We start from the raw sequence: 13472 nt of genomic DNA, 5'->3' as shown, positions 1-13472 counted from the left end.
AAGCACCTAGAACCAGTCTGTAGGCAGCTTGTTTGCTCCGTGAGATCTAGCCTAGTACTTTAGTCTTTCATGTGACTGACAGGTCTCCCGTGCTGAGGTTCCTCTGAACGGCAGCAGAGTTAGCACTACTGTCCAGCTCTGTCTCAAGGGCTACTTTATGCACGTCACTGTATGTTCACTTGCTGCCAGAGTCTGCTGTCCTGAAACGTCGCCAAGGGACTGAAAGGAGGAAGAGCACCACTGGCAGGTCACTTACGGTGCTGCTTCCGTGTTCTCTCGGGTCAGGCCACCAGCGTCAGAGGCTGTGGTGTCTGTGAGTACCCTCAGCTGCTCTCGCTCAGCATTTGCCTTTTATCCTGCGTATCTTCCACAGCTCTCGCCTGGGCAAGGCCTTGCTTAGCCTCTGCCCACAGTAGCTGTGTTACCAGCACCATTTGTGTCTCACAGAGCTTGCTAATGTGTCACAGAAGTCTGCCTAAGGTTTCGTTCTTTTATGGGCCACTTAACATAAAGTGGACATGAAGTGATGCCTTCCTTGAGTGCTGATTTCTGCTGGCCTATAGGTTGCTGTCTGTGGTAGTTCTGCTTGACCATAGAAAGCAGTGTGCCGGGACTCACTGTAGCCTGAGCAGACGGGCTGGATGCTGTCTGAGGTTGTGAGAGAACAGTCAGGAAGGCGGTGCTGTTTCTGCCAAGAACCTGTTCTGAGACACCACTGCAGTCCAAGTGTGCCTGTTTCTAGGTTGTGGCTCTTGGGCTGTGTATTAACCCCCCTTATTCCCTCCTTGGTAGAGTGGGGAAGGCAGTGGAATGGCTTAGATGTGAGGTTCCTGTGAAGCACTTGCAGTCAGGCCTTTACTGGGGAATAGTTCTAAGTGTGATGGTGACCCAGGCTGGGTGTGCTATACAAAGAGTGCACAGAGACCCTCAGACACGGAATGTGCCTGTGAAGGTAGAGAATAGGACAGTACTGTTTCTGCCAGATGCTCTCGTAATGACCCACATCTCTAAAGCAAATGTCTTCTCCTTGTCGCCCGCAGACAGCCTTGGCCCTTGCTATTGCTCAGGAGCTGGGCAGTAAAGTCCCTTTCTGCCCAATGGTGGGTAGTGAGGTATACTCAACTGAGATCAAAAAGACAGAGGTGCTGATGGAGAACTTCCGCAGGGCCATTGGTGAGTGTGGGAGGGCAGCCACCGGTGGGTGGTGGGTGGGGAGGGTGGCCGTCGGTAAGTGGTAGGTGGGTGGTGAGCGTGGGGAGGACAGCCACTAGTGGGTGGTGTGTGGGGAAGTGGCTTTCTTCTCCAGGTGCCTTGCAGCTTCTTGGTTGTCAAGATGCTGTGTGACAGCTTGTAGCTGTTTCTCTTTTAACATTGTCAGTATATTTGCAAGTTAATGACAAGACCTCAGTGTTCTGACCAAAGTGCTTCAGCAGTAGAGCATATGTGGTCCCCAGTTATGGCCCTTGGCTTCTTCCCGTGGTAAGAGTAGATGTAACTCAGGATCAGAGGGTAGCTTAGAGGTGGGGTATGGCTTCATAGGCAGAGCTCCAGGTTTGATCTAACACCAACCTCCTCAGGGAAACCTGTGGCTATACAGTGATTTTTGAGCCAGTTTTGGCTAGCCTGGAACTTGCTATTTAGACCAGGCTAGCCCTAAACTCACAGAGAGTCACTTGCCTCTGCCTCCGCCTCCACCTCCTAAGGGCTGGAATGTACTACCACACTGGCCAAAGAAATCTTTTTAAATGCATGTACAAATGTGCATCAGGCTTTTTTAGTGCCTGTGTCTAGCTTTTGAGAGTGGCTGTCCATTCAATAGTTTGTGTGTGTGTGTGTGTGTGTGTGTATGTGTGTGTGTGTGTCTGTGTGTGTGTGTAGCCCTTACTGTTTTGGAACTCTGTGGAGCAGACTGGCCTGAACTCAGATCCATCTGCCATTGCTTCCTGAGATTAAAGGCGTGTACCACTACCACACCCCATTGAATAGGTTTTGACTCAAGCCACTCATGATGTGCTGAACTGCCATAGTATCTGGTCCTTAGTGGTAGTCAAAGGAGTTGTGGCCTGTCAAAGCAAGGACACTAGGGTCTTGCTAAGCTTTGAGACTTGTGATGTCAGCCACTTAGGGCCTGCACTGCCATTACAGTGCCAGGCTGTTCATTCTTCTAGCCAAGCTTCTCTGTCTGCATTGGCATTTGGAGAAACAGTCTTAGAAAGCTAATTAGCTTGGCTAGTGTCTCGACTAGTAAGTAGCAGAGCTGATGGAAACGCAGGTAAGGTGGACATTTAGGTTGATTTTCAGGTTTGCTGTTCAAAAACGGGTTGGTCAGAGCATGCTCAGGTGCCTATAAAACATCTAGGTCCCTCAGCACATCTGCTGAGAGCAGGTTGCCAAACTCTGTGTGAGGAATATATAAGTGTGTGTGTACAGAGGCCAGAGGATGCTGTGTCCTGCTTTGTCCTCTGCTCTGTTTTCTTCAGATAGGTTCGCTGAGCCCATAACTAGGCTGCTGGCCGTCAGACTTCAGGGATCTTTTTACTTTGCCCCACCCTCTCAGTGCTTCGATTAGAGGTGCTTGTGCCACCAAGCCCAGCTTTTTATATGGGTGCTGGAGTCCAGACTCAGTAGTTTCTCTGTCCCACAGAGCCATCTCCCTACCTCCCCCACAAAACAGGGTTTCTCTGTGTAGCTCCTGGCTGTCCTGCAACTTACTTTGTAGACCAGGCTGAGCTTGAACTCTTGAGTCCTGGGATTAAAGGTGTGTGGCTAGAAGTACTTTTTTCTTTAAAATATAATTGTATTTAATATTATTACTGGGGTTGGGGGTGGCACATGATGTATGTATAGGCATACATGCTGTGGCATGCGAATGGAGGTTAGAACAACTTGATGGAGCTGGTTTTCTCTTTTTATCTTTACATATCTTTATCTTCGTAGGATTCAGGTTGCTGCTAGCACAGAACTCCCCCCTCCCCCCAAAATGTAATCTTTTCTTTTTCTTTTTTTAAGATTTTATGGTGTGTGTGTGTAAAAGAAGTATTAAGGAAATGTACTGGACGACTAGAGGTCGGTAGTAAAGGAGATAGTCAGGCCATAGGCCAGGGTCAAGGCTTTACCCTGAGTTAAACCAAGACAGTTAAGTGTAAGATGCCCATGGGCTTTAGTCCAGCTCTGCAGTTCCCTTCCTGGAGCAGGGCAGAGGGAGGCCCACTGGGGTCTGAGCAGGAGGTGGTGCTGGAGGGGAGGGGTGGGTGACTAGATTCAGGAGAAGTCTATGGTGCAGTTGGTTCTTAGGGTTCATAGAAGGGTTGGTTGTGGGTACAGAGATGGGGGCAGGTGATGCCTTTGAGTTCTGCTGTGCTTGTGTTTGAGATGAGGGGAACTATGAGGAGGGGAGGAGGGGGTGTTTACAGTTGCTGGGGAGACAGAGGGGTCTGAGTCTTTGCAGCCCCAGACCTGGCAGGTAGTGCTGCTCCCTCGGTTTCCTGGTTCATGAGAGAAGCAGATGGCTTTGAGGAAGATTAAAGCTTTAAGGAAAGCTGTGTGATGCTGCCTCATCCTGCCGTGTTCCTATTCGCACTATGAGAAAGTTCATTTCTAGGTCTTCTGAGGGGTACTAGGCCACCACACCTAGCACCTGGGTGACTCCCACTTTAAGTCAGAGACATTGGTTTACAGTTTTATTTCTGCTTCCTTTTTTTTTTGATTGTTTTTTGAGACAGGGTTTCTCTGTATATCCCTGGCTCAGGCTGTCCTGGAACTCAGAAATCCGCCTGCCTCTGCCTCCCAAGTGCTGGGATTAAAAGCGTGCGCACCACCACTGCCCAGCTCTGGTTTATAGTTTTAAAAGCTACAAAACAGTTGGAGAGGCAGCTCAGTGGTTAGGAACATCTCTGTTCTTGTAGAGGACCTGAATTTGGTTCCCCACACTTACCCACATCCACCTATCATTCCAGTTCTGGGGCATCCAAGGCCCTCTTGTGGTTCAGGACACCTCCACTGTGTAAGTACATACAGAGACACAGAGGCCATAAGTAAAATAAGGGTTAGAACAGTGAGAACCTGAATGAGCTGTGAAGTGGAGCTCACGGGTGCTCCTTGGCCCACACGTGTTCCAGTACCCATGGCTCTCCCATCTGCTTCCTGCTAGGTGAATGACAGCTAAGACTGAATGGTTTGTTGGTGGGCATGACTTGGTTGGTTTACCTCTTGCATCTGAGCTTTGCCCTTTGTCCAGGTGAAGCCGAGCTGTGTGCTATGCGCTGTGCTGACTTGCTTCGCCTCGGTGTGCTCATTTGTCAGCCTCAGCCCGTGTTGTTGGGGTAGTGTGTTCCTTGGACTTCATGAGGGTCTGAACAGCAGCAGATGTGGCTCCTGGGCTCTCCAGGGCTGCAGATCTTGCTGAGAAGTAGTTTTTGTTGTTTTTGTTTGTGTTTTCTGTCCCTTCTTTGTGCCCTTCCCCCATGTCCCTTCCTCACTCCCTTTAATTTTTAAGATGGGGGTCTCACTATGTTGCCGTTTTGCCACAATTGCTGAGCTTAAGGGGTCCTTCCTTGCCGCAGCCTGGCAAGCAGCTGTGGCCTCAGACATCCTACCCAGCACACTTCAGTTACTAAAACTGGGCCGGTGACTTTCCTTTTCCTTTTTCTGTGATGTGCTGCTGCTGGTGTCCCTCCCTCCCTTCTTCCCTCCCTCCTATTCTATTGGCATTTGAGACAGGGCCTCACTTTGTAGCCTCCCAGTCCTTGACCTCAATCTTCCTGCTTCCCCTTTCTTGGTGCTGATCGAAGGCCTTTCCCACACCCAGCTCCCTGTAGTTCCCTTTAACTCGCTAATTAGTTAAATAGCAAGTTATTACATTTGCTTTAAATATATAGATAGTTTCAAATTTTAAAAATTTATTTTAAAAAGTTTTGCTGACATTGACAAAGTTTGAAAAAAAAAAGATGAGCCTCAGGTAGGAGCATGCATTTGGATGAACCATGAAAAATACAGATGAATTAATTACCTTAGCGCCTGGCCATGGTTTGGAGTTTCTGAGGGGGAGGGGCAGGAGTTGCCTATCTGTGGATGGGAACAAGGTAAAGAGAAGTTTCTTCATCCTTGAACATCATGAAAGGGCAGGGCCTCAACTGTCTTCAGAAAGGAGGCCTGCTCATCCCCTGCCCTGTGCCTTTGAATTCTGGTGAGGATGGCAGAGGGGGTGGGGGGAAACTGTATACTGACCAGAAATGAAAAGCCGGAGTCTGTGCTATTTCCTTGATGTGATGAAGGTCCCTGTCAGGGGTTCAGAAACCTGAGCCAGCAGATGAAACCCGTCATTTGTGTCATTTCTGCCAGAGATAGCACCGCTTGGCCTTTCTCCTAGCAAACAGCAGGTCTCATTGTCTGTCGCCCACACCCCTGCCTGCTTGTCAGCACAGAGCAGCGGCTAACAAATAGAGGCACCAGTGAGCGATGGGCAGCCTCTGCCCCTCCTGCAAGAATTTTGGGTTGCAGTCAAGGGAGCTGCTCTCAGGGGATGTGTAAGATTTGTTGTAAGCTCACTCAAAGGGACAGTTGCTGGGTTGTCACAGTCCTCCACTGCACTCTGTTCCCAGGACTCAGGAGCTGAGAATTGGGTAAATAAAGCAGCAGTGTGGCCTTGCTTGGGGCTGTTCCAGTGCCTCCATTTGCAGGCTATCAGGTGGATGGTGGACTGGATTGTTGGAGTGTCTGTCCTGATTAGGTTTCTGGGAGAAAGCTGGCACTGAGCCCATGATAAGGTAATGGCCACATTTGAGATGGGGAGGTGATAGAGAGCGTTCACACCCTGCCAGTGTGGCCTTGTGAGATTTCCATATCAGACAGGTAGCTGAGTGCCAGGAATTGGCATCCTTTGATCAGGAACAGCCATCATGCCCACTCCTGTAAGAAGAATGGGCATTGTTTACTGTCTACACTGGGCTCTGCTGAGCCTAACTTTAGAGCCTTCTGCAGAGCGGATGGTGTGGGTACAGATGGGCTGAAGGACGGCAGTGTCCCTTAAATGGGTATGGAGGTGAGAACCATGACCACAGAGCCAGCAGAAGAGCAGAGCAGTCTCCTCAGCGGTGGCTGTGCCTCCCTCACCAGGTCCCACAGCGTTGCTTACTTAGACTTTACTTTCTAAACACACAGAACATCCACGTTCTCAGTCATTGTCCCTTTCCATGTGAGGATGGTCTTGATTTCTCACACTGTAGAGAAGTCACGCTTGCTTTGGGCTTCACATTTCTTTTCTTTTTTTTTTTTTTTTAAGATTTATTTATTTATTATATGTAAGTACACTGTAACTGTCTTCAGACACTCCAGAAGAGGGCGCCAGATCTCGTTACGGATGGTTGTGAGCCACCATGTGGTTGCTGGGATTTGAACTCTGGACCTTCGGAAGAGCAGTCGGGTGCTCTTACCCACTGAGCCATCTCACCAGCCCTCACATTTATTTTCATCTGCCCTGATGGTGCCTTTCCCAGTGTGTTCTCTGTTCAAGATTCATCTCTACTGTTACGTGTAACGGTAGCCTTCTCACTGCTGGGAGCCCCATGCTTCTGGCCATGTACCTTAGATGACAGGCTGCAGCAGATCATCCCATGCTATTTACATTCCCCCCGGCCGAACAGAGACCTTAAGGTAGCTTTTCAGAACTGAATTCTTGGTATCACATGCCTTTCTCCTGTTAGCCTTCTGGCTGGAGGTTGGGAGTAGTGTTTGTTTTTCTTTGGAACTTAACCAGGGAAAATTTACAGAAGTCATCAAGTATGTCGTCATCAGCTTCAGCTCCAAGTTGGATTGGCATAAAGGCTTCATCAGTCTCCTTCAAGATTATTTGGAGCAAATTGTAGATAAGGCTTCTGGTGTGTGCGTGCGTGTGTGCGTGATTGCATGTGTGCATCACGTGTGCCTCCTCCTCATTCCTTCCCAGTGAGGTTCCAGCAGGCAGCTGAATCTTCCCGGTACGGCATTCTGTTAACATTATTTCAAGTTAAATTCAGGGCTGGATGTGACAGCATATATGTATAATCCCAGGAGTGGGGAAGTGGAGGCAGGCAGATTAAGAGTTTAAGATCAGGCCTGGAGAGATGGCTTAGCATTTACGAGCACTTTCCTTTCACCATTTGAGTTCCAGAGATCCAACACTCAAGGGTGGTTAGGATAGTTCAGTGGTTAAAGGTACACGCCTAATTATCTTCAATCAACTTCCAGAATCCACTTGGTACAAAGGGAGAAATGACAGACAACTTGTCCTCTGACCTGCACACATACACTCCTGTATCCACACACGTGCGTGCCCAAACAAAATAAGTGTTCTTAAAATTTTTTTTTTAGGTTGAAATCAGGGACCATGGGAGTGGCTCAGTAGGTTGCAGAAGACCTGAGTTTAGTTCCCTGTATTCATGCAGGGTGACCCTTGTATTCATTCAGGGTGACCTGTAAACCCAATTCCAGGGCACCCAATGCCCTTTTCTGTCCTGTGCAGGTACCTGCATTCACATGCATATCTTCCCACCACAAACGTGCACACAGATAATTAAATCCTTAAGGTTGAGCAGTCAGATCTTCTGCTCTCCAGTCTGCATTTGTGGCTCTACTGTTTTCTGTCCACAGTGATATCCTCCTGCTTATATTATTAAGGTTGGTTTGCCATAGATGTTTATGACTAAGAGTTTTGGGTTGTAGGTGTGTGAGGAAAAAGGTGGTGTCCGAGAAATGGTTCTTCTCTCATGGCCCATTTGCCATCTCTTTCAGGGTTGCGGATAAAGGAGACTAAGGAGGTTTATGAAGGGGAGGTGACAGAGCTCACTCCCTGTGAGACAGAGAACCCCATGGGTGGGTACGGCAAAACTATCAGCCATGTGATCATAGGGCTCAAGACTGCCAAAGGAACCAAACAGCTGAAGGTGAGTGTGTGGAGCTCTTACCTTAACTGCCCAGCGCTGTGTGCTGTGTGGCTCTGAGAAAGGTGTCCTGGGTTCTGTGCACTGTGGCTGTAGAGCTGCACAGGTCATCGTAGGGTGTTAAGTCACAGAACAGGACAGGGTGCAGGACCCAGCCCTTGAAGATTCAGCATCTTTAGCTGTTCTCTTCCTTCTAGAAAACCACACGTGTACATTAGAATGAGCTGGTGGGTAAGTGAGGAGCCTGCCTCTGCCATCCCATATTCCATATGATTCTCCATAACCAAGGTCTGATGCACACAGAGAGCAGCGCCTAGAGGAATCTGCCAGATTTGTACAGCAGACTGCTCCTGGGCCACAGACTTTTTTTTTTTCTCGAGACAGGGGTTCTCTGTATAGCCCTGGTTGTCCTGGAACTCACTCTTGTAGACCAAGCTGGCCTTGAACTCAGAAATCCGCCTGCTTCTGCCTCCTGAGTGCTGGGATTAAAGGCGTGCGCCACCACGCCCGGCTAGCTGGGCCACAGACTCTTACTGCAGCTCCTCATAGGCTTCCATGGTTGACGCTCAAAGGTTGCAGTATACGGAGTAGGACTTTGTGTCTGACTTGAATCTTTCTATCATCCCTTAGGACACAGGCCAGGATGCTTGGGATCAGAGCATAAACTTCAAAGTCAAAGGGAATTGTACATAAAGTGGCATGGTCTCTGAGCAGCTGTTTGTTTGTTTGGGAATACTAATTGATTATCCCACAGAGTCCTGGGGGTAAAACTTATATCTGTCGTAGCTCTGCGTTAGTTATTAACATGGTGACTGGTAAAAGTCATCACACCCTCCTTGAGAGTGTGTTGGGCCTATGCTGACAGCTTCAGCAGATGCTTCCCGTACGGTGAGTTCATGTGTGTGCACACACCAAAGCTCCCTCTCTTAGAGGTAAGTGGGCAGCTGCTCCCAGAGGCCAGAGAAGCCTGCATTAGCCCACCCAGGGCAATGGCAGGCCGGCTCTGCTCTCGGCTATTATGCCGTCTGCCTTGCAGCTTGCTGTACAACCCAACAAGTCATCTGGGCTCTCGGGACTCGGCTCTTCATGGAAGCTGCTAGGTCAGCTGGGTGATTTCTGTCTTTACTCCACTCTGATGTTTTTGGTTCTGTGATTCTGTGAGGTTGTTTCTTGGTCACTGTTTTATGGAGAACATAAAAATGTCACTTCTTCAAAGAGCCATTTCTCTTTTTCCTAACGGGGCTCTTCATCCCATCCCAGGAGCTTACCTCGGCAGAGCTCTCTGTTGAGCCAAGTGCTCAGGCTCCATTCTGTACTCAGGAGGTGTCCTAGCGGAGGGGGCGTGACCTTCTCCATAATCAGCTTCAGCCAATTCATTTGGGAACTTAGCCAGCATAAAAATAAAAACACTTTGAGAGGAGACTCACGCACGCACACACGCACGCACGCACACATGCACACAATATATTCTTAAGTATATCTTATATTAAAAGACCTGCTGGCTCACGCCTTTAATCCCAGCACTCGGGAGGCAGAGGCAGGCGGATTTCTGAGTTCGAGGCCAGCCTGGTCTACAGAGTGAGTTCCAGGACAGCCAGGGCTACACAGAGAAACCCTGTCTCGAAAAACCAAAAAAAAAAAAAAAAAAAAAAGACCTGCAACTTAATTTGACCTATCCATAAAGCCACCCTGACAAGTTTATTTAGGAAAATAAGGGGAAAGTTATAAAGTTGCAAATGTGTCTACTTGTAGATACTTGGAGCAAATGTAGATATTGTCTAGAAGAACCAGAAACATGGTGGGTGGTCTAGTGTGAAGGGCATGTCTCAGTTTGTTCAAGGAGCAAGCACTTAGTCATCTCCCAGGCCTGCCTTGCACACTTGGCACTCATTGTCCTGCTACAGCAGTACCTGGCTGGCAGCCCCTCTCCACCCAGCAGCAAGGTAGATTCCTGGCTTTGCAGCTGAGGTGGTAAGTGTTCCAAGGCTCCATTGAGGTCAAATTTAAAATATTGGCTTATTTAAAAACATTGCTTTTAAGTATGCATCTGAAGGGATTTTAATATACAGTCACACAGCCATCATCAAAGTCTAAATTTAGAATATTTCTATTACCTCCAGAAGAAACCTCAAGCCACTGATGGTGTCTCCCAGCCCCACCCTTAGCCCCGGTAGGCATTAAGCTATATACTGTCTCTATAGGTCTACTAGTTGACAGAAATGGGGCCATAGGGTGTGCTTTCCTGTTTGGCTTCTACCTGGTGCTGGGTTTTAATTCTTTAATTTTATTTAGAATTCAGCTCCAGTTTCCTCCACTACAACCACATATGTAACAGCTCTGTTTGAAGTTTAGCCTTGAGAGATGTATCTAAAAGATACTGTTCTAGAATGCCAGTAGCCAAGGGCAAGGGTTTGGGGAGCCCAGGGAAGCAGCAGGCCTGTGCTTGCCAGTCTGCCTGTGCCCACAGGCAGGCCCTGAGCACTGGCCTTCTACTCAGAACCCAGGAGGGTCCTAGCTTGTGTCTCATATTTAATTTTATATATTTGTGATGTGCGTCTCAGTGCTGTTTAGGAGATGAGGAAACAAGGCTCTAGAATCATGAGCCTGTCAGAAATCCAGCCTGGTAAGCTGGCACTGGCAAGTTCTATGATAGAAAGGGCCTGGACTTCTAGAGGGCAGGTGAGGAGCATAGGGAGGTAGAACAGAAAGGGACAATAGGGCTGTTGGTTCTGTGGTCAGCGTCATCCATATAAGGGCAGCCAGAGCTACCCTTAGGGACCCTGTTTCCGCTCCTTTCTGGCCTCTGAAGCTAAGGAAGTTGAGAGATATCCTGGTACCCTGTGGCTGGCTTGTGGGCTCACTTGCCCTCCTCTCCTGGACTATTCACCCTTATCCTATCGACATGCTCCCCACTGGAGGATGCTCTATGCACTTGTTAGTCCTCTGGATATACCATAGAGAGGCACTTTGTAGCATGCTAAAAGGAAGTCAAACATGCCTTGCAGTTCTCTGAGTCACCCTTGTTTTCTTTTCAGCTGGACCCCAGTATTTTTGAAAGTTTGCAGAAAGAACGAGTAGAGGCTGGAGATGTGATTTACATTGAAGCAAATAGTGGAGCTGTGAAGGTAATGCCCTCCCTGGGACAAAGCACTATGTCTGATTTGTGAGTCACGAAGACCCAGGTGCTGGAGGAGGTGGGCACTGCCGGGGGCCATGCCATGGGAAGGACAGAGTTGTCCCTCTGCGAATTATAAAGTTTCTTTTCCTTATCTTCATTCTTTAACCTTCTCATCGTGAAAAGAGACAGTCTGTTAGAAATACTAAGACCTGTTTAGAGGGGGAGAACAGGGTGAGAGACCAAAACAACTTTAGTCATTTTCAAATTGAAATGTGCAGTGTATTTAATCTTCCTTTATCTCTCTGGTATTTTCTTCCCAAGATATATGCATGTGGGAAGGAATGCGGCATTAGCTGGCATTCTTTTCGTATCTGATTCCCAGTGTCCTGTACAGTGTTGCTCACTGTTTAATGGATGAGCATAATACTTGATATCAAGCAGTAAATCACCCACCTACAAAAGAGTCTGAGCAGCTCCCTCTGTCTCCAGTTAATCTGTTGGATTTGCCCTTTATCGGGAAGTGCGTACAGTTACGGGTGTTGGGGGACTCTGGAGAAAGTATCGGGTGTCTGTGACCCACCGATAGCTTCCTTCTCTTGGCAGAGGGTAGTGGGCACACGGGTTGGGCACATTGGGGGATTGTCAGGGAGGCCGTTGTTGTTAGGCTGCAGTTGGGACCCGACCCTCTATCTCACTGAGCTCTGCCATTTGAGGGCTGGGCAGTGAAAACCCACACAGCATTCACGTCTCTCTGTCTACAGCGGCAAGGCAGGTGTGACACCTATGCCACAGAGTTTGACCTTGAAGCTGAAGAGTACGTCCCTTTGCCAAAGGGAGATGTGCACAAGAAGAAGGAAATCATACAGGATGTGACCTTGCATGACCTGGATGTGGCTAATGCACGGCCTCAGGTACTGCTGTGCTGCTGTGGGAGGCGCTCTCAGGCAGCCTTTTGTTTCTGCCTGGAAGCTCTGGGGATGAATCGGCAAGGTCTTGCTGCCACTTTGGAGGCAGGCGCTCCTTTTCTCTCTGTGATGTTCAGCAATTAACATGGGCATGAGCTACGCAGGACTCCTTTGTTCCCATTCTAGTGCACCAGTCACAGATGATTTCCTGGGCTATTTCTTCTCGAAGCCAAGCCTCCCGCCCTGAGCTAGCCAGCTTCCTCCCTGGCTTCTCTCCAGCAGTGACTTGTGCCTGGATGCTCTAGGTATTGCTGACAGGGGGCATGAGTGCTGTGTGAACCCTCACAGGGTTTCTGAAAGCCTGGCACAACTGTGACCTCCCTCCACTTAGCAGAGCCTTGCCACCTTTAGTTTTGAGCTGGGCCCAAGCCTGCAACTCTGGAGGGACAGTAAATACTTAGACCTTGACTGATAACTGTAGGAAAGAATGTCATCCCATAGCCACAATTCTGAGGGACATGATTCAAAGAACCAAAGTATACATGTTCCTTACTGGTGGCCTTTCAGGCTACATTTATCTTCATCCTCCCTAGGCCATCTCTGCAGCAGCAGTGGAGAATGGGTCCCTCGAGGCTTTGTTAAGAGATTGTTGACATCAGTCCTAGACCAGCAAGTGCCTTCAGGAGGTAGATGTCTGTCTCCAAACTGACCTCAGAAGCCTCTGCTTTAGGCAGAGTGTGGGGACAGAGCGTCAGCAGTTGTGTGGGGACAGAGCGTCAACAGAGCAGCTTCCTAGCAGGAGAGGCCTCGCAGGAAGATGGCACAGACAGCCAGAGCTTTGAGTCATAGCTTTGGTCCTTTGTGCATAATCCAGGAGTAACGAATTTTAAAAGATATGGTAGGAGAAGAGGTCACCCTGTTCACTCTACTCCCAATGGAAAGAGTTTGTTTGATTCCTAGAGGTCTGGAGCCTGTGAAGTTCCTCTGTGTTTAGAAGCTTATCAAGGAAGCTGGGCATGATGCCACACACATGCCTTAATCCCAGCAGTCAGGAGGCAGAGGCAGGTGGAGCTTTGAGTTCAAGGCTGCCTGGTCTACAGTGCAAGTTCCTGGACAGCCAGGGCTACACAGAGAAACCCTGTCTCTTAAAAAAATGTACGTACATGAAAACACATACATGAAAATATAAACTTTCCAGGGGGCTTGTGTTGGCATCTCCAAGTGAGTTGACATTGGAGACCAATAGGAAGCAGGGGAATTAGGTTTGGTAGCCTCCTTAGACAGCATGGTCATTCAGTCTTCTCTGGCTGACGGAGCCTTCTCTTTTCCAGGGTGGGCAAGATATTCTGTCTATGATGGGCCAGTTGATGAAGCCAAAAAAGACAGAGATCACAGGTAAGAGCTGGTGATCTGCCTGCCCCCAGAGCCTACAGTAGATAGGACCCTGGGTGCCATACCCGGTGGCTGTGTGTGCTCCTCTAAGTAAAATAAGCGTGGTGATGGTGTCTTCCCTCCTCTGAGATCATAGCTTAA

The 13472-nt window shown here is 48.7% G+C and overlaps 1 protein-coding gene across 1 annotated transcript in view; it reads left to right on the top strand.

Moving 5' to 3' along the window:
* Positions 1-13472, top strand: part of Ruvbl1 (RuvB like AAA ATPase 1) — a 32918-nt gene that overhangs the window by 7380 nt on the left and 12066 nt on the right. The window contains exons 3-7 of the mRNA XM_085840357.1: positions 1041-1173; positions 7768-7919; positions 10952-11041; positions 11796-11945; positions 13271-13334. Coding sequence (XP_085696483.1) covers positions 1041-1173; positions 7768-7919; positions 10952-11041; positions 11796-11945; positions 13271-13334 — 589 coding nt within the window. The remainder of the gene's footprint in view (positions 1-1040; positions 1174-7767; positions 7920-10951; positions 11042-11795; positions 11946-13270; positions 13335-13472) is intronic.

This window comes from Mus caroli, unplaced genomic scaffold, assembly GCF_978045245.1.
Source record: "Mus caroli unplaced genomic scaffold, Mus_caroli_1 scaffold_7, whole genome shotgun sequence".
Lineage (NCBI taxonomy): Eukaryota > Metazoa > Chordata > Mammalia > Rodentia > Muridae > Mus > Mus caroli.
This window is presented reverse-complemented; position numbering and strand designations above follow the sequence as displayed.